This window comes from Blastomyces dermatitidis (genome assembly GCF_000003525.1).
Source record: "Blastomyces dermatitidis ER-3 genomic scaffold supercont1.4, whole genome shotgun sequence".
Taxonomy (NCBI): Eukaryota; Fungi; Ascomycota; class Eurotiomycetes; order Onygenales; family Ajellomycetaceae; genus Blastomyces; species Blastomyces dermatitidis.
In genome coordinates, this window is record NW_025544777.1 from 1,272,782 (window position 1) to 1,292,335 (window position 19,554).

The window sequence follows — 19,554 nt, forward strand, 5'->3', positions numbered from 1 at the left end:
TAACCATCGCCAGCTCCTGCTAAACCAACCATCAAACGAACGAGCTAGACAGCCCCCGCCCGCTTCTCTCTCTCTCACTTCATTCTCTACGCATTTGTTGGCGTCGCTTCCCGCTGCTATTTGCCCTTTCATTGCACCTTGTGGGGTTTTTCGATTCCGAACCGGGTCTGGGTCTGCCTATGGCATGCGGATGCCGTAGTTCTTCCGACTGTCAACCCAACGGAGGTCAATGACAGTGACAGACATTTTACGAAGAAACATAAATTTCATCGCGCGGCGTCAGCTTTTGTATGGCCTGGGGGATAACGTGTACATTCTCTTTAGCGCGATAGCAACGCTACCTTGCTCTTCAACATGGCGATGAATTTCGTCACCTTCAATCAGGACTACAGCTATTTAGCTGTCGGTGTGTAATTCTCTATCGAAGCACTACACTTGACTAAGTTACTCATTTCTGATGGTGCCTGGTTTTGCATACCTGCAGGTACCTCGAAAGGTTTCCGCATATTTACCACGGATCCTTTCGCAAAGAGTTACGAAACGAAAGAAGGGAATATCGCGATTATAGAAATGCTTTTTTCAACCTCCCTTGTCGCCCTCATCCTTTCCCCGCGACGGTTACAAATCACAAACACCAAGGTCGGTAATTGCCGTATTCCTTGCCCTTCCATCTATATCATTGTAGGTCATATAAATTCAGATATTAACTGATGGATCAGAGGCAATCTACAATATGCGAGTTGACCTTTCCTACCACTGTCCTTGCTGTCCGTTTGAACCGGAAACGATTAGTTATTGTGCTGGAAGACCAGATCTACCTATACGATATCCAAACAATGAAACTTTTGTACACAATTGAGACATCGCCAAATCCGAGCGGTGCGTAATGAATATGACATCCGAATCCTTCTTGCCAGAGTCGGAGTAGAATTGGTCACTAACTATTGGTCCTAGCAATTTGTGCACTCTCCCCTTCATCGGAAAACTGCTATCTTGCCTATCCTCTTCCGCAAAAGGCTCCTCCCTCTTCCTTCACACCACCTTCGCACGCTCCACCCGGTAGTACCCACATCTCCCCCACCAGCGGCGAAGTTCTTATTTTCGACACGCTAAAGCTTGAAGCTATTAATGTTGTTGAGGCTCATAAGTCTCCGTTATCGTGCCTCGCAATGAATACGGAAGGCACTCTGTTGGCTACAGCTTCCGACAAGGGAACAATTATCCGGGTGTTTTCCGTTCCTGACGCGCAAAAGCTATATCAGTTCCGAAGGGGCTCGATGCCTTCTCGGATTTTTAGCATGTCGTTCAATATAACATCCACACTTCTCTGCGTTTCTTCAGCAACCGAAACTATTCATATTTTCAAACTCCACCAGGGTACTTCAGAAGATTTTCCTCCTTCTCCTATCGGCGGTGGTTCCCGGAGCCCAACTAGCCGGCAAAGAGGATTCAGCCAGAGTTCGAGTGCGTTTTCAGGTGGGGACGATTCACCTACGGATCATGATCCTAGCGACATCACCGCTCGAAAGCATAATGGTACATTTATGGGCATGATACGTCGGACATCACAAAGCGTAGGCAATTCGTTCGCGGCGACTGTTGGTGGTTATTTGCCAAAGGGGGTGACGGAGATGTGGGAACCGGCACGGGATTTTGCGTGGATTAAACTTCCCAAGACAGCAGGGCAAGGTGCCCCGGGTTCGAACGCTGGTCCCGTGCGAAGCGTAGTGGCGATGAGCAGCAATACGCCCCAGGTTATGGTTGTTACTAGTGATGGTAATTTTTATGTGTACAACGTTGATTTGTCTAAAGGTGGAGAGGGTACGCTGACCAAACAGTACTCGTAAGTTTTCTTCTCGGTTCAGTATAGAGACGTTAGGGGGGTTAAGCATCAACTAACAACTGCGTGCTCTTCTTTTCGCTGTGCAGGGTACTCGACTCCAGCGACAAACTCAGTTCCGCTGGAATGGATTATTTTTAACAACATGAAGTCTTTTGCTCTGGCATATTTGAGTACTTTCTCAAACACGGTGTACCTTGACACCAACTTAGTATGAGAAGGACTTATTAAGACAAACAAGACAAACAAGACAAACATAACACATACCATACCTTTCCATCCTAGACGCCGTGGTGATACAAGGTGTCCGAAGAAAGTGGTGAAATATGCTAGAGCAAAAGACTTCATGATGCTCAAAACAATCCATATTACCTATATCTATATGACTCTTATGAATTATTAGCGTGTATACGTGGACTGGTTTCGCCATGCACGATTAACCTTGCAGTTTCACAGCCGGATACGCCACCAGGTGACCAGTGAGAGCTTGAGGAGTTTGCTTTTCATCCATCAGCAGTTCGGGCATATCTGACAAGATATATAAATGTTGAACTGAGGGAGCTTAGGGATTCAGAACAGGCAGCGTACAAGCTGGAGTTTATCAATGTTGGTTCATGTATCTGTCTTGGCTCTGTTTCAACTATTTACCCAAAGCTCTGCATTTTATTTTATTTTATTTATTTTTTTAATCTTCATTTTTTAATTTCCTTTAGCCCTGTCTACATCTTTGATACCGGGGGTTTTGCTTTGTGTCTTTTCCTCTCCCATTCCCAATGCCATCATGCTCCCATCCCTCCGCCACCTCCGTTTGTCTTGTCTATTTCTGCTTCTCTACACACTATTCCAGTCAGGTCTACTCTTTTTTTTTTTTTTTTTTTCCAAGGATCAAAATTGGGCGAAGAGATAGCATATATTATCAGAACATCTCCATCTCTTACCGTCTGTATATATCCTTCATATATTTACAGTACCATAAAGATATCAGCAATGGCCCGGGTATGCCATCCTAATATATATAATATCATTAGCCTCTCCCTGTCGTTCATCAGTCGTCTCTTTTTACTTTCCCCCTCCGTCAGCATGACATGGGCTTCTCATGGATCTTGATAGGAGAAACAATACCTTTGTTGTCACTGTGTATGACACCGTAGATTGTAACCTCCTTTTTGATTTCACTCTGATTTGTAGAATTGTTCGGAGTAAGGATTGAAAACGCAAAACAAAACAACGTTCGTGCGAGAGAGAAGAGAAACAAGAGAGCAACTCGGATAGGATTGTCGATCATAGCCCAAAGGAGGACTGGCGCAGTGCTGCTTGAAAACTTTGAATGGGCCTTGGCATTCGGCTTTTTATCAAGCAGGAACATCGCATCATCTATCATCTTTGCACCTCGCCCAGCAGCGGGAAGTTTGGCTTTGTGGATTCCATGCGTCGTCAGGGGTCTCCCTGTTCTTCAAGGTATGTACGGAGTACAAACCGTCCATGCATGCTAAGCGTCTTCATGAGTGCTTTTCACACCGACTGGGAGTTGTAGCTGACCATATGACAGTTTCCCCACCTTCACGTTGTCTGTACTAGGTCCGATGCGACCCCTCTTCCTGCCTCTATCATCCTTGAATCATGTGGAGCAGAAACACATGTTCGGGAAGCTGCCATATGGCACGGTGTAGGAGCTGGATTGGGAGGAGTTGGAGGGGGCTGCTAAATATAAAGCTCAGGGCCAAGTTTATTGGCTCCCGAGTAATTGATTGTGCAACCGACGACGGTGAACGCCGAAAAACATGACTCGATTCAAGACCGCTCCTAGGGCCGATAGTGTTTGTATGTCAGCGTTGTAAGCTAAGGTCGGCTCTTGTCTTAGACCAGCGCCCTTGGGTTTCGGTCTCGGAGAGTGCAGAATGTAGAGGAAGACTATCATTGATGATACCACATCAACAACTCGATTCATGAGCTTAATCTCTACATCTCTACTAGTGCAACCCTTCTTTTTTTTTCTTTTTTAAACGAAAGGCTGTGTTTATATCCAGCCTTTTTATGCGAAAACTGTCGACTCCAGCGCAGCTCCACCAATCGTGACACACCCTACATGTCTTTTTGACATACATAAAGCACAGTTTAATTCGGCGGACGTCCAAGCTGCACCCTTGAAGAAAGCTCCATTGGAAGGAGAGATGGAATTTCTTTCCGGGCTAGGACCAGCCTGTTAAACTGAAAATACCTAGCTAGGTGACCGGCTCGCAAACGCATCAGCCAGGACGTCATTTATGTGAACACTGACAGCAACAACCCAGAACGCAGAGAGTGCCAGGCGGAGAACTTATATGACGATGCGTATTTACGCGGCGGAAGAAGGGGGAATTTATTGCTCCTCAGGAGGCGATTGTGGTTGCGATCTCTGTGATGACCAGTTTGATCTGCAATGGTAATCAAACCGCCCTACCCCGATTTTTTCTTTCTATGCGTATTAGAATATTTTATTATTTTCAGCGTCATCATCAGGACCAGCCCCTCGGGCTATTACAATCTCTCTGGTTGCCCCCACTCGATTATCTTGCCGGAGTTAGTGGCGCAGCAAGGCGTCCTTGAAGCGGTTGCACACCACACGGGCCATAATATTCATTTCAGCTGACCGCTCATGAGCAGCCTGCCGGCGACCTGAATAAAATGTATGTATGTAATGTACATTACGGAATCTCTTGGCGTGCCTTGCAGACCGGCAGTTACCCCATCTCCAAAATTAGCCGGCGATCCGTTGCAGTAGGGCCCTCCCAACCGCTTGGAACGTTTGGTCATGTTTCACTCCATCTCTAAAGAACACCTGAGCCCAAAGAGACACTAAATTCAGAAACCAAGGAACGGACATTGCATTTCACAGGGATGCTGCTTATTTCTATACGACATAAATTAACGGGGTGTATGATGCTCTATTGCATAGCAGTCCTATTCGTGCACATGTATCCAATCAAAGCGCAAAGAGGTGTTATCAAAACACGCTTTTGAACTAAATGTCAACCATATGTGCAGGAAAGGGCATCGGGCATCGCGGATTTGGTTGAGAGGAGGTAAGAGAGAGGCCAATAATCACTTTGAGGAACCGGACGCTATGGCAAATCGTAGCGAGAAAATGAAAAGGAAAACCTGGCGGGAAGACTTTTAGAGAAAATAGGGGGCAATTCACATGGCAACAGGGAATGCAAGCGACAATTCTGAAAGTGAGCAACATGCTTGCTCCTCAATAGCATCATTCGTCGTCAAAGGGGCCAAGCCAACCTGCTGTCGGGTCCATGACATCCCCTCACGCCCTTCTGGAATCTGAGAAATAGAAGAATGTTCCAAAAGCCCCGAGACCTCTTCGATGAGCTCTCTCCCAGCCAGCCCCACCCACCATGACATGTAGTCCTTGCTAGCTCTATCCATTAGGACACCCAGATACATAAGCATGAATAAAGCCATTGGCTCCCGTTTCTTGATTGCCGTTAAAAATTCCCGGCCACCTATGCCGATCATTGACAAAAAGTACCCCTTGACGCGCCCGCAGGCGTCTTCCCTGAAGGAATATTTAAGCTGGGCGAGGGTAAGCAAATATTCCTCGCTAGCCAGCGATGTTTCATCCCCGGCGTAAATGGCCATGGGGCTTGAGGCGGGAACGCGGATCTGGCGGGCGACGGTGGAGAGTTTCTCCAGTGCAGCGATGGTGTCTGAGTCCAGGATATCCAGAGATAATGGCATGTACTTGAGTATGTCGCGGGACGAGCATGGGGCGTCTGTTAACCACTTAATGTTAAACATTGCGATGCTGAAGGCGCCAAGCATCAGGTTGAAGAAGATCTCTACACGCTCTAGGATGGTCTGGTGCCTGTTTGGCAGGACGAATTGCATGATGGCTGACAGCGCTGCGAGGTGATAGAGCAAGTGGAGATTGTCCTGGTTGATATTTTCGAGCTGGGAGCGGAAGCCTGCGCTGGCTTTGTTGCTGTACTCCAGGGCTGCGCAGAGGTAGGTGGCAGACTCAGATTCGTTGGAGGATAGAGCAAGGTCAACTGCGGCTGCGGCGAGAAGGCTATTCATGACGTAACCTTCTTTCAAGGCTGCGCGGGGGAGTATTATTTGCATGTATGGTTCATCTGCGGGGATGCTGTATAATCCCATCCAGGTCCTCGTTGTCCATCTATGCAAGAGCTCCAGTTCCAACAATCTGTTAGATTCAATTGTACTGGAAAAAGTCACAGGGGAGGAAGACGGGTGGATGGCCAGTGAGGAGTTTGAGGCCGTCCTCGAAGACAGTCCTGACGGTAAGTCTGACCTTTCCTCAGGAGACTGTTGCCGGGAATTGCTTGAATCGTTTTTGGAGAGCGTTGCTAGCGCAATTGTTGTCCTCTTCTTTCTGGTGACTTTTGGCTTAGTCGCGGGCAACTGATACACGCAGTCACTCTTCCGCACAACACAGTTCGCGCAAGGAGGCCCTTGCTCATCACACTGTTCAGACCATACGTGATTAGCTATTCTTTATACAAACTCCGTAAGATTGCACTATATAAATAGCAGGGAAGTAGTCTCGATGCGAAGGCAATAATCATACAAACCTTTACATGCCTCTTCTTGCAATTCAGGCACCCTCTGCGCGACTTGTTGTGAGATACTCTTCTCTGCATGGTAACTTGCGGGGACTAACTAGTTTCAGGCGTATTTCGTGGATAAGAAATTATTGATACGGCACCACCCTGCGCCGGTAGAAACGAAGCTCTCCGGCATTTATACTGAAGAAACGTAGAGTTCTTCAAGAGCGCCTCTTCGCCACAGGCAGGGGATGTTACAGGGCTGGGTTTAGCTCAGAAGCCAAGAACCAGCGGTGGTGAAAACCACCCGTCCTCCAAGCTAAGAATCAAGCATAAATGGCGTCGGCGGCTGTTGGCATTTATTCAGCCTCAACCCAACCCAGCGCAAAGGCAGGGCAGATTTGAGCCGGTGTACCCGCCGAACGCAATTCAACTGGATAACCCTTCGGCGTTCTTGTCAAATGGTTCAGGATCAGCCCCCAAGTGAAGAGATGCAACAATGTTAATATGCATGCATGCAATGAAACAACAGCCACATCAAATGTTGACTACAGAGTGGATGGTACAGATGATATCAACACGTACATAAGGATATATCATTGTTACATATACAGAGTAGACTAGAACTAGAACTAGACGATTGCCATGAAGTCTAAATTTCCTCATTGGGTAATAATGTAGAGTTAGCGACGGAGGACTCTGCGCCGGGGTTATTTGCCCTGATGACCAAGCGTGATTAGTCATTCCGCTTTCAATGCGGCAAATTAGGGTTTGTCCAAATCAGAAATAGCGTCGACGGGCCAGGCCTATAACTACGAAATACGCCAATACAATACGCTGATGCAACTCCTTGCTTGGCCACTTAGATCACACATTATCCCACAGCATTCAGACTCGGGCGGGCAATGTCTGTAGAATGTGATAGGTTGAATCCGGCCCGAGAGCCGGTTGGGATCCCCAGACGATATGGTGCTCTACCGCACTTTCAACACAGCATGGCATTTCCGAGACATTTGCATCCGTCGCATGGAGTTTGATGCCTGGAAAGAACTTATTGATACCATTAACTCTGCTCAACAGGCTATGTGCCAGACAATTGGTGTTTATCCTGGAGGCTTATTGGTGCTGGAAAAAGATGCTACATAACAAAAATGTGGTTCCCGATGTCACAATGTGGAGCTTTCTGTGCCGGAAGGCGAAGAGCTAAAAGCTACGACCTCCCTCCCCACATTGGCTGCGGTGTGGACCGTGTGGTTTGGTGGACCTTGGTTAACTAACTAACAGGTTGGCAGGATGATTAATAATGGCTATGACTAGCTTGACGTTGAGGTCATGTCATGTACAGTACAGTACAGAGGTTAAACGAGTTTTTATATATAAGGAATCTCTCCGCGTTCTGCTCTACGCTCAATTGCTTGGGCCAAGGGTAACTAGTCTTCGGCTTTTGCTCTGCTCTTTCCCCCTTTTATACTATCTTTTCAGGGAATTCCTTCCTGGGTATACAGTCGCGGGATTGCATCTGGAATGACCTTACGGTTCGCTGAGCGCTCCAATGGAAGCTCAACCATGGCGATGGAGCTGGAGACCGTTGAATTACCTTGCGCGGCTGCGGATACAAAGTGCAACAGCGCATCACATATTTCAGCGCATAATACATTCGAAAGCACAACTCCTTCAATAACGACCAGCTCCGCCGAGCGTTGGAACTATCCAAAGCGCAACTTTTTCCGTTTCATAGCGACCAATTACAGCTTTGTCATATTGGGAATCAATGATGCAGCCTACGGTGTAAGTAATAAGACTATATACGAAACCATATATGACATCGTGAGAAAAGAAGCTAAATTTTAAACCAAAAACAGGCCCTTATACCATATGTAAGATTGTGAACCATAATGCACTAGTGCAGCCGGTAAAAGGAAACCAGACTTACCCCCTATTTTTTCCTCTAGCTGGAAACTTATTACGACGTTTCCTACACGGTCATATCGCTGGTCTTTTTATCCCCTCTGGCGGGATACATCACATCGGCCATACTGAACAATATGTTGCACATGCGATTTGGGCAGCGCGGCCCTGCTCTCCTGGGGCCTGCCACCCACGTCATTGCCTATGTCATCGTCTGCCTTCACCCTCCATATCCGGTCCTGGTCATTGCCTTTATCATTGCCGGCTTCGCAAACGGCCTAGCAGACGCTGCATGGAACGCATGGGTGGGCGGAATGGCAAATGCCAACGAACTTCTAGGACTGTTGCACGGATCATATGGCCTAGGAGCACTACTAGCTCCGACAATTGCTACGTCTCTTATCACAAAGGCAGGCTGGCAGTGGTATGAGTTCTATTACCTTGTCGCTGGGAGCGCCTTCTTGGAACTGGTTTTTCTAGGGGCTTCGTTCTGGAATGCGACAGCGGCGCAGTACCGCGAGACACACCAGCGTAACGATAACGTGAGCCACAGCGCCATGATACCCTCTGATGAAGAACAACAGCAGCACGTCAGCAAACGAGATATTATCCTCAGCAAGATCTTCGGCAACAGCCGCACAGCCGAAGCTGCAAAGAACAAAATAACTTGGATATGTGCATTCTTCCTGATCGCGTACGTTGGAATCGAGGTTGCTCTAGGCGGATGGATCGTCACCTTTATGATCCGCGTTCGCCACGCCTCAAATTTTGCTTCCGGCATGGCGTCAACGGGATTCTGGGCTGGTATCACTGTTGGCCGTGTGGTTCTAGGCTTCGTAACCCCCAGACTATTTACAAGTGAAAAGCATGCCGTGACGGTATATCTGGGAGCCACTGTGGTTCTCGAGCTGCTCTTTTGGCTCATCCCCCAATTCGTCGTTTCTGCAGTCATGGCCGCTTTTCTTGGGTTCTTTCTAGGCCCCTTGTTCCCGGCAGCGGTTATAGCTGCGACAAAGTTGCTCCCGAAACATTTACATGTCAGTGCTATCGGATTCGCTGCCGCTCTCGGTGCATCTGGCGCTACAATCTTGCCCTTCGCGGTCGGTGCCATTGCTCAGGTGAAAGGGGTGCAAGTCCTGCAGCCGATTGTGCTAGCCATGCTTGTTGTTGATGCTGGAATTTGGCTGTGCCTACCCAGCTTATCAAAGAAAAATCAGTGAATTCATTTTGATCGCAAGCTTTCATATAATCACGGTTAGGGTTCAACATAAGCCATTGAGCTTTACATCCGAAATTTCCCTCTTTTCTCTCATGTTACCTGTTCTGTTATCTTTTGGTTTTCACTTTTTAAAAATGGGTGATGGGATTGATGACAGGAATACGATAATGAAACTCGGAAGGAAACCTGCGAAAATTGATTCTCAATAATGGAAAATATACTAACTAATGCTTTGTGATTTGGCCGTCTCCTATTTTTGCTGGCTTTTGTTGATTTTCACAATTTTGGGGTTTGTGCGTATAAATGCAACGGATACATAACAAATTTTGGATGATGAAATCTAAGAGTCTCTATTCACATCTTTTTATTCTCCTTTTGGTTTTTATGATTTTTGTTTTGAAATGGGGCCTACATACCATAGATATATCTTGCCCTCATGTGTTTGTCCCCTGACAGGCGATAAATATTTCATTGAGATATTCTTGGCGCAGAACATATATTTTTCCTCCTTGATAAAGTTCGATGGAAACCAAATTTCGCCGTACCAGTGTAATTTAACATTTTACTCGTTTTCGTTATCTCCCGTTTCTTAGTATAAAATTTTCCGGTGCAGAACGGCTGCCATGATCATACATGTATAAAAAACGTTGAAACAACTGTCCCACCTGGCCAAATGGTGTCCCCCAGCGGAACACCTCCAGATGAGGATATAGTCCAGATAAATGCCACTATGAACGATAATGACGACGTCAATGAGAACGCTATGAACATTCAAAAAGAAGATATTCCCACCTCTTACCCCCCAGCAACCAAGCTTGCTAAATCCTCGTCTCGCCCGCCTAAACCAAAGAATATTTCCAACCCTCTACAAACTGGAATACTCACCTATCTCAAGAACCACCGGCACCAACTCAATATACATACATCTCCTAATCTCGTTTCACTATCAATCCCCCTGCCAAAGAGATTCACAATTTACCCACCTCTCCTTTTACTACCATCAAACACATTCTCCTCGCCACCCGAGTGGGCGGCGCTCTACAGTACTCTATCCAACATACAGCGCCAGGAACTTTATGCATGCATAGCTGCATCCTTTGCATCCAAGGGCATCACGCACATCGCGATGAACGCGCCCATAGCTCCGACTATGACTACGACAGCCACTCCTAGCGTTGAGAATCGTATTCGGAGCCCGTCAGGGTTGGTGCCTTTGTATGGGGATTTTGGGGCGGAGAGTAATGATGGTGATGAGGATGTATGGGGAGAATGCGAAGACGCTGAAGAAAAAGAAGCTTATCCAACAGAGGCGGCGTTGCAGTCTGCGTTGTGGGTTCGTGCGGTGCAGAATCGTGGCATCGTGCAGATTTGGGCGCCGTTGCATTCCATGTTTAGTCGGGGGAATGTTGTGGAGAAGGCGAGGATTTTGGGGATTGAGTCCCAGTTTGCAGGGCTTGATGATGATGATGATGATGGACAGGGGGAGGTGGAGGGGAAGAGACTACTGGGTCAGCGAGTGGGGGATATTGCGGTTGTTGATATGTATGCTGGCATTGGCTACTTTGTGTTTTCGTACCTGAAGCGAGGGGTCGGGAGGGTATGGGGCTGGGAGATTAATGGGTGGTCGATTGAAGGGTTATGTAGGGGATGTAAAGATAATGGATGGGGGGTGAAGGTGGTCAAGGTCGATAAGCAAACGGGCGAGATAGAAGGGGGAATTGACGGGTTAGTTAGGGAGTTGAGAGAGGAAGATCGTATGGTAGTTTTCCATGGCGATAACAAGTTTGCAGCGGATGTGTTGAGGGCGCTGAAAGAGGCACTGCAGCAGAGGAAGATGTGGAAGCGCATCCGGCATGTTAACCTTGGGCTATTACCAACTTCTAAGCCGGCATGGGATGGGGCTGTGAGGGTTCTGGATATGGAGGCGGGAGGTTGGATACATGTTCACGAAAATGTGGATGTGAAGGATATCAGGATGATGGAAGAGGATATTGTTATAGAGATTAATTCTCTACTCCGATCATCTCGAGGTAGCGGACAGCTATCATCGTTCTCTCATTCTTCTATTCCAGCAGCGAAGTGTATCCATGTGGAAAGAGTTAAAACATATGCCCCAGGCGTGATGCATTGCGTTTTTGACGTTTATATACCACCTTCCCCTGGCTGGTTGGAATCGGGCAATAGATTAACCTGATGCGTAGTATATCTATTCAACATTATGAAATCTATAAACCTCCATTCCCTTCTTTTTGATGCTGAGTATATTCAACGAAAGAAAAAAAGAGATAACGTAAAATAACATACAATGCATGGGAATATAGTTTACAGAAAATCTCACTCAAACCCATATCACAAACGTGTGCATTCGTATCTTTCTAAACAAGACATTAATGCGTTTCAAGTATGGCGGCCCCGTAAATAACGGTGTCGCTAAAGCAAAAAAGACAAGAAAACCCAGAATATACAACAAATATAGTGGAAAATATAGGCGCTGAATGTCGACTATGCCGACGGGCTCTTAAGGAACTTGGCAGGAATGTTAGTTTCCACGATGACCATTTTTTGGAGATTGGCTAGTCGAATCTGAGCGTCCTCGGCATGGTCATGTTGCCGAAAGTGTTCAATGTCCTCGGGGTGCGTTAGGTCTTCCTCCGTTGCTCCGTCGCCGTGGTATTTCTCAAAATGGTGTATCTCATATTCGTATTCCAAGTCGCCATGATGTCCCGGTCCCGTGCCAAAGTCTGGCAGCCTCTTTCCCTCGCGAGACAGGCGCATCCATTCGTGCTGCGATATAACACCCGTTTTCTGGGGGTCGAAGATGCTGAATATCTCCTTGAGGATCTGCTGTTTGCGCTCTTCTGCCAGGTGGGCGTTCGACTTGTCGTCAAGTCCGTAAGTTCTGCGAACTTCGTCCACTGTCCAAACTCCTGAGTCGTCGTAGTCGTGAAGCATGAAAAACGAACCAGGGTCAAAGTTGGAGATGTGATGTTCCTCTAGATTTATTCCGCAATCAGCAACTAAGCTCCCTGCATTCCACAGCGATAGTTATATGATCCCGCTTACCTATCATGTGTCGTGTCGCCCAGTCTGTAACATCACCAGCATCGTCGTGAGATCCATGCGCGAGACATAACCTTGTCACTGCTAGGAATGCTAATAGAAACCGAATCATGTTGCAGATGTCAGAATCCCGTAGTGAGCACAAACCAAAGCCGCGTAGTTATAGCGACGTAGATTTCACGGTGTGTTGTGTCTCCTTATTCCATATGATATGTTGTTGTTAACAGCAAAGGTGTTGGCTGATACCACGTACTAGTATTCTCCGTACATATTTAACTGTACAAGCAGCGATTGCCACGATAGGAATGTTCCTCGTGTGTAAGAAGCGTTCTATTTTAGCTCTCAATCAAAAAGATAACTCACTATAGCATTTGTTGATTACTATATAAGCGAATCTGCATGTAAGTAAGGTAAATTTTCAAGTATATAACTAACATATAGAATAACCAGGTGAGTGTTGTATGTATGTGTATGGTCCCTATGGTATTGCCGGTGTATTTGTCCTCAGCATGTCAAAGTATTTGCATTGTTTGCATCACCTATCCCACGAGCGCCAAACCAATTAATGTCAACCGGAACTCAATCCGCCCACGATCCCGACATCACCGCATGTAAATACCAACTTTCTGTCTAACTATCTCACCTTACAGCGCGCAACGCGACTTTCAATGCCGCTCAATCGCCTTGCTCCTGCCAGCTATCTCTGATACTACGAAAGGCAACGACCTTTAAAGGTCTCCTGGATTCAATTCGGCGGAATCTCTACCCGGAGAACGACTCTCGAGTGACCCACCTTGCCCTCTAATTTCTCGCAAAAACCCCTCCTCTCCATTCCCGCCCTTCAATGATGCCGATATAGATATAATGCAAAGTCTCTGGTCTAGAACTGCCCTGTCGACTGGGTCATGTCGATGTGTCTCCTGTCTGCGCAGCGGCTCCAATGCTGTTGCTGGACAATCTGGCACTGCTGCCAGCCGGCGGAGGCTCTACATCGGCAACTCCGTCACACTGCTTTATTCCGCTATCTTTGCAACAGCCGTGATGTTCGACGCAGATGCGAAAACTAAACGACGGACTGAATTGGAAAAGAAAATTGAAGCTGTGAAAGAGGAGGTGGAGCAATTGCGCATCGAGGAACTTCGGATACTGAATGGGCTTGCTGTCCGGAGAAAAGTGCGGCAGCTTCCTCTTCCATTGCAACGAAGGCAATACGGCACAGTTGCTGCTACTGCGACAAAGAGCTCTGCGTCAATTGAAAAGTATCAAGGTGTAGGCTCCTTCCCAATTGAGCGCTCTGAATACCAGGAACCGCCCGCATTTAAAGACCGACCGGAAATGATCACAGACGTTTTTGAAAAGGGGTCAGCCAAGAAGAGAGATCCAACGGACGAAAATGAACGTTTTCAGAGACAGTATGATTTAGCTGGGCAAGATGTTCTTCGAGAAAGAGCGATTCAACTCCTTGCAATACGGCAACTTGCCATAAAATTGCTCCTTCGACCCAGCATCGCTCATTCATACGGCGAAGTGGTTGCAGATTATGGGGAAGAGTTTGACCACCCTAAATTTAAAACCCAAGACTATCTTATCGAATTGCACGCGCTAAAAAGGCGGATCACTCGCCTGAGGTTTCGGAGGGACGAATCATACGATGATCTGGTGAAAAATATAACGATTCAAGAGCAGTCAGCCCTTCAACAAGAACGCCAGGAATTACACAATAATCTCCAAGCCGCCTTTGAATCATATAATCGAAAAAATATTTCCCTCCAGAGGTTACTTTTAATAGCCTCTGAGAATTTACTGGCATCGGAGGAACCGATTTTGGCGCAGACTGTTGAACTGATGATTACGCAATTTACACGATCTAAACATAACGATCTTGTAAAGATGGTTATCGACTCCCTATTTCCTAACAGGATCAGGATGACTCCTCCTGTCATTGTTTCCGCTATAAACTTTTTCAACAAAACCAAGGATCTCTTCGGTTTCGACGGCCTCCTACGCTTACTCCAGGGGAACAGTTTTCCTGTGAATATACCCGTGTTATGGGAAACAGTCAGTGTTGGAGACGTTCAAGTTGCCGTTCCACCAAAGCCTCGTCACCCATTTGTGATGAGTGCTCTCATCTCTGCTAGTCTTAGTTTCAACCAGCCCCAAAACGCTGACGCCTACCTCCATATCCTTCGAGAATCTGGCTACAATGAAGGAGCTCAGGTCTTGGGTTCTTACCTTCGATTTTACACGGTATCACCGAACTGGCGAAAGGGTGGCTACATTCTGTTACGATCCGTCGCTTTCATTATGTCTACAAAAGCTCATTTTGGAAACGCCATTAACCGATTAATCCTCTACATGGTGGCCTTCTGCAACTCGTGCGGAAAGAATGAACTCTCTGAAGCTATCGTCAAAGCTGCTGTGGAGACTGGAATAGATTGGAGACCAAGTTACAACAAGAGAGATCTTCGGAGCTCAGTTAAAGCGGCTCTAAAACAGTGGAGCACGGCTGCCGAGCACGCTTCCACAGATATTCCCGCCAGTAGGCCTTTGGGGCAGCGATGCTACGATTTCGCAAAACAAATAGAGCAAAGTATACGAGTGACGATCGAGTACAGTGAACAAACGCCGTCGAATAATCTCCAACAATCTCGGGAACGGGTCGAAAGGAGTTTCGATGTGCGGCATGCGGGCCAGATTTCTGAATCGCAGGATCGTGACCCAACATCTGGTAGTAGACCTTATCCTGCGAACGATGAGTTGCGATCGACCAAGCCGAAAGAAGCAGGGGATTTGGCTCGAAGTTCACGCCGTAAGGCCGAACATCCCCAGGCCCAGAATAGCCAGCCCGATGAGGGACCAGCTGAAAAGAACATAGTAAGATTCTTTCTGAGGAAACCGGAAGAAGAACGTGTAAAAGCTCCACAATCTACCGAAGAGATGAGAAGAAGACGTTTCCAGGAGGACTACCGGTCATTGTTCCATTCGCTGGGAGTCTCTAAAAGGACCATTCTTGACTTCCAGCGGGAGCTAAATGAGCACGAGCTTCGGGTTCATGCTTCTGAATTACCAGCTGCAGAATCCAAAACAGGATTGCTCCCGGAGGAAGCTTGCGGTTCACTATTCTATTCGCTCGCGCTTTCTCAGAAAATTATTGGAGACTTGCAGCGCGAAGTGGACGAATCTGGCCTTCACATTCACACTTCAGGGGCGCCAATCGAGAGAAGGGTTGAATTGCTGGAGAGTTGATGACTGGATTTTTACATCCGTGAAACACCAGACTTTGCGCATTTATGCGATCATCCTACATCCACGAATACAAATACATACGAAGAAAGCCTTGTTCAGATGACAACGTCCGGCAACGACGACTGAAATCGAAAAGCTCGAAGTCATGATATGGATTTCACGACATCCTAGTTTATCACCTTGGATTGAAGAGTGAAGATAAGAGATGTCTTGTTTCAAAAACCGCCATCAAAACAGCCATGCCATGGTCATTCCGTAGCTCACTAAGCACCCTTACGAACATATGCTTTTTCCCAAATCCTCAATTTCATTCCCTACCATCCCCTAACCCACCAGGTCTTCCCTTTTTAACCTGGTTGAAGGGCATAATAGTGCTAGTACTTCTTGACTCGACGTACCCTTTTTCTTTTCTTTTTTTTCTTTACGTTTCACTATTTTTGACACCAATCTATCATTCCTAGACTTGATTTAGCTCGGAACCGGTTGCAAATCTCACACGGAGTATGATAGGGAAGAGAGGGTAATGTAATCTTCTGCCACTCTGATTGTTGGATATATAGGGAGGGAGTTCTGTGTGGTTGGTCTATGCATGTACTGTACAATAGGTGGAGGAGTATATCTATATCTCACTAAACCAATTTTATCCATATTTTCTCTTCTCTTCTTAGGTTTGAATCGCCCTAGTTCAATGATCATCCTTCTCTGGTTTGCGAGCTACATGAAGAGACGGCGATCGACGTAGTTCTCTTGCTTTCCGTTTCTATGTTATAACGCAACGTATAGGAACGTAGGAGGGAATCGTTTTCAATATGAAAAGGCTTCTATATATGTAATCTAGAAATGGTATTCGCCGAGTGAAGACCTGCGGGAGAGAAAAAAGATAAAATCCACAGCGAGAAAGCTTTGTAGAGATCCAGGAGAAACTTCATAAAGGCAGGAAACCACAAAATTGAAGAATAAAAAAGAAGATGGACTCCGTATTTCTGATACTTAAAAAACAAAACACACAAGCCTTTTTGAAAACAAGCAGTATGTATACCCATAATTCTAAGACCCTTTCTTTCCTTCTCGTCCATATTTTAACAGGTAAATAAGGAAAATAACCCACGCGCGGCTGCCGCTCATATCAGCGAACATATGTTTTGTAATAGGTATGGAATGGAGTATGTAAAGGATTTGCGAGGAGAAATGAACGAGATCCGTGTTTTATTTTGTTAGTATCTCTTTCCCTTGTCGGCGCGCATCTTCTCCTTTCGAGAAAGCCGTTCCGCCGCGCGGATCAAGGCGGAGCGAATCTCGCCTTTGGGGAAGCCGGATATATCGTAGTATATTGGGGCGATATCCTACGAGTGAAAGATATTAGTATTGGTGATAAAGAATGAGTGGGGAATATGTGAAGGAAGTGGTCCGCATGGATCGTATAACAGGCCGGAAAACTTACCAAAAGCCACTCTCCCTTCACTGCAGTCACCGTCCTAACATAGCTCTTTGTCGTAAGAACAAATTCATTATACAATATCCACTCCGCTTCGTGACCCAGGACACTACTAGGGTGCAACAGCACTGGCTCATTGTTGTCCTTGACAGTCCGGTAGAGATTCTTCCCCTGGCTCTCTTTCTTAGCGACCTGCATGAAGAAACCGGCCACGAGGGCACGACGGATGTTTTCGTAATATTTTTTGTCTTCGAATGGGGTAGACACGAGTTCGATTTCTTCCCGCTCCATGATACGCTGTAGCTGCTGTCGAACGTTATCGGCGGACTGGAGGGCACGGAGGGAAAGGAAATGATCATGACACCATTGTCGTGGGTTGGATTGGGCTTCGGGACCCTTGAACGCGTGGTAGGCGTTCAAAAGCGTAAGGTGGTCACCGTCAGGGTGTGCGAAGAGGTTCTTCATTTCATCGGCGCGCTTCCTTTGGGAGGCGGGACGGACGAATATTTGTGGGACGGAAAGGAGAGACGTAATGGAGAGAATCTCGTTGGAACAGTAGAATTCCGGGGAGCTGATCAGCATCACGGCTAGAGCAGGGTCTAGTGGAAATTCAGATGCAAGACGGCCTAGAGGTGTAAGATTTCCCTCGTCATCCAAGCAAGCTAGATAGTTTAATTCTTCTAGGGCGCGCATGAGGGTTTCCGGGGCAGGGGGATCCATGAGATCGAAGTGGACAAGGTCGTCGATTCCAAGCTTCTTCAGATCCAACACTGTGGAGGACAAGTTGGAGCGAAGAATTTCAGGGTACGTCTGCTCGATAAGTTCCTTCTTAAATGCGCTCTCGGTATACAGTCTGAAACACTTTCCGGGACGTGTACGACCAGCACGACCAGCACGCTGTTGCGCTGAAGCTTTGGAAATTGGCGATACCAAAAGTGACTCGACACGGATGCGGGGGTTGTAAACTTTCTGCTTTGAAAATCCAGGATCCACGACATACACGATACCGTCGATGGTCAGGGAGGTTTCAGCGATATTGGTCGACACAATACACTTCCGTCCGGGTCGCCCTCCTTCCTTGCGAGGTGGAGGCGCAGGGTCAAAAATGCGTTGCTGTTGCGCGGGGGGGAGGCTTCCATAGAGGGGATATACTCTCATAGGTCCTGCATCGGCTTCTCGGATCATTTCATCTACCTCAAGCGATATCTTCCGCACGGAATCTTCGATCTCCTCCTCTCCAGTCAGGAACAGAAGGATATCACCCTCTGGCTCGTTGGCGTGAATTTGCAAAACGGTACGAATTGCAGCCTCGACGTAATCTTGTTCTGGCTCCGGTGTATAAAAGATTTCGACAGGGTGGGTCCGTCCAGGGACCGCGAGGAGTGGCGCATCACAAAAGTACCGTTGGAATTTTTGGGCATCTAGAGTGGCCGACATGATAATCAATTTGAGATCTGGGCGGCGCTGAACGACTTCTTTAAGCAGACCCATGAGCACATCGGTAGCCATTGTTCTCTCGTGGGCCTCGTCCAAGATGATGGTGCTGTAGCGTTTAAGATCGTGATCGTGCATCGCTTCCCTCAACAACATACCGTCCGTCATGTACTTCAAAATGGTTTTCTGACTGGTCATATCCTCGAAACGAATGCTGTAACCGACTTCCTCGCCAAGTTTCACGTCCATCTCCGCTGCGACTCGCTCTGCAACGGACATGGCTGCAACTCGCCTGGGTTGGGTACACGCCACAAGCTTCCCTCGTTTATGGGGTAAATCGTCGAAGAGTACGAACTGAGGGATCTGTGTGGTTTTTCCCGAACCGGTCTCACCGACAAAGACGAGGATCTGGGATTTCTGGTACAGTCGTAAGAACTCATCTCTGCAGTAGACATCATCATTAGCCAGCCTGAAACTCCTGTATGATAGAGTGCAAAACGTACCTCTGAGCATGAACGGGCAGATCCCTTCGTGTTTGCAAAATCGAGAAATACTTATTTGAGAGCGCTTTACCATTAAAAGGGTTCAGTAAAGAGTCCTCCGCTTCCCTGGCCATAGCAGCTGTTGTTTTGTGTCGCTCGAATCCGTCGAGGATCGAGCCCTCAGTAGAATAGCTATTTCCAGCCGCCTCGTTCTCATACCAATGCGCAAGGTACTTATTCTGTCGGGGATCCATGTCTGTGGGCTCCGTCTTTTGTCTCTTTTTCGCACGGGCAGCACTGTCGCCGTCGGGGCGATTGTCGGCCATAGTCATCAGTTCCAACGCGGCGGATTCTCGAGGGTCTGCGGGATTGCG

At 47.2% G+C, this 19,554-nt stretch overlaps 8 protein-coding genes across 10 annotated transcripts; 5 read left to right on the forward strand and 3 right to left on the reverse strand.

Moving 5' to 3' along the window:
• Positions 1–12: 12 nt before the first annotated feature.
• On the forward strand, positions 13–2,885 carry BDCG_04016 (autophagy-like protein 18). Its single transcript, XM_045419684.1, has 5 exons — positions 13–406; positions 485–639; positions 720–879; positions 955–1,843; positions 1,930–2,885. The coding sequence occupies exons 1-5, from the start codon at positions 355–357 to the stop codon at positions 1,979–1,981; spliced, it is 1,308 nt and encodes a 435-aa protein (XP_045280709.1). The 5' UTR covers positions 13–354; the 3' UTR covers positions 1,982–2,885.
• A 761-nt stretch (positions 2,886–3,646) lies between these two features.
• BDCG_04018 lies at positions 3,647–7,053 on the reverse strand. Of its 2 annotated transcripts, XM_045419686.1 has the most exons (3): positions 6,513–7,042; positions 6,424–6,457; positions 3,806–6,316 (listed from the first exon to the last, which is right to left on the reverse strand). In XM_045419686.1, the coding sequence occupies exon 3, from the start codon at positions 5,987–5,989 to the stop codon at positions 5,015–5,017; it is 975 nt and encodes a 324-aa protein (XP_045280710.1). In that variant the 5' UTR covers positions 5,990–6,316; positions 6,424–6,457; positions 6,513–7,042; the 3' UTR covers positions 3,806–5,014. The 2 variants fall into 2 exon arrangements, with proteins under 2 accessions (XP_045275933.1, XP_045280710.1); XM_045419685.1 differs by having other exon boundaries at positions 3,647–6,316; positions 6,424–7,053.
• Positions 7,054–7,362: 309 nt separating this feature from the next.
• On the forward strand, positions 7,363–7,542 carry BDCG_16828 (uncharacterized protein; the record flags this gene model as incomplete). The annotated part of the gene is made up of 1 exon (XM_045426023.1): positions 7,363–7,542. The coding sequence occupies one exon, from the start codon at positions 7,363–7,365 to the stop codon at positions 7,540–7,542; it is 180 nt and encodes a 59-aa protein (XP_045280711.1).
• Positions 7,543–7,962: 420 nt separating this feature from the next.
• BDCG_04019 (MFS transporter) lies at positions 7,963–9,524 on the forward strand (the record flags this gene model as incomplete). The annotated part of the gene is made up of 3 exons (XM_045419687.1): positions 7,963–8,184; positions 8,259–8,273; positions 8,349–9,524. 3 exons carry the CDS (start codon positions 7,963–7,965, stop codon positions 9,522–9,524), a joined length of 1,413 nt encoding a protein of 470 aa, XP_045275934.1.
• A 672-nt stretch (positions 9,525–10,196) lies between these two features.
• BDCG_04020 (tRNA wybutosine-synthesizing protein 2) lies at positions 10,197–11,717 on the forward strand (the record flags this gene model as incomplete). Its single annotated transcript, XM_045419688.1, has 1 exon — positions 10,197–11,717. One exon carries the CDS (start codon positions 10,197–10,199, stop codon positions 11,715–11,717), a length of 1,521 nt encoding a protein of 506 aa, XP_045275935.1.
• BDCG_04021 lies at positions 10,356–13,134 on the reverse strand. Of its 2 annotated transcripts, XM_045419690.1 has the most exons (3): positions 12,837–13,053; positions 12,587–12,676; positions 11,188–12,516 (listed from the first exon to the last, which is right to left on the reverse strand). In XM_045419690.1, exons 2-3 carry the CDS (start codon positions 12,591–12,593, stop codon positions 12,026–12,028), a joined length of 498 nt encoding a protein of 165 aa, XP_045280712.1. In that variant the 5' UTR covers positions 12,594–12,676; positions 12,837–13,053; the 3' UTR covers positions 11,188–12,025. The 2 variants fall into 2 exon arrangements, with proteins under 2 accessions (XP_045275936.1, XP_045280712.1); XM_045419689.1 differs by having other exon boundaries at positions 10,356–12,516; positions 12,587–13,134.
• Positions 13,127–16,617, forward strand: BDCG_04022 (uncharacterized protein). Its single transcript, XM_045419691.1, has one exon. It carries the CDS (start codon positions 13,448–13,450, stop codon positions 15,827–15,829), a length of 2,382 nt encoding a protein of 793 aa, XP_045275937.1. The 5' UTR covers positions 13,127–13,447; the 3' UTR covers positions 15,830–16,617.
• BDCG_04023 (pre-mRNA-splicing factor ATP-dependent RNA helicase PRP43) lies at positions 15,707–19,535 on the reverse strand. The gene is made up of 3 exons (XM_045419692.1): positions 19,202–19,535; positions 17,271–19,140; positions 15,707–17,172 (listed from the first exon to the last, which is right to left on the reverse strand). The coding sequence occupies exons 1-3, from the start codon at positions 19,510–19,512 to the stop codon at positions 17,044–17,046; spliced, it is 2,310 nt and encodes a 769-aa protein (XP_045275938.1). The 5' UTR covers positions 19,513–19,535; the 3' UTR covers positions 15,707–17,043.
• Between the last annotated feature and the right edge of the window lie 19 nt (positions 19,536–19,554).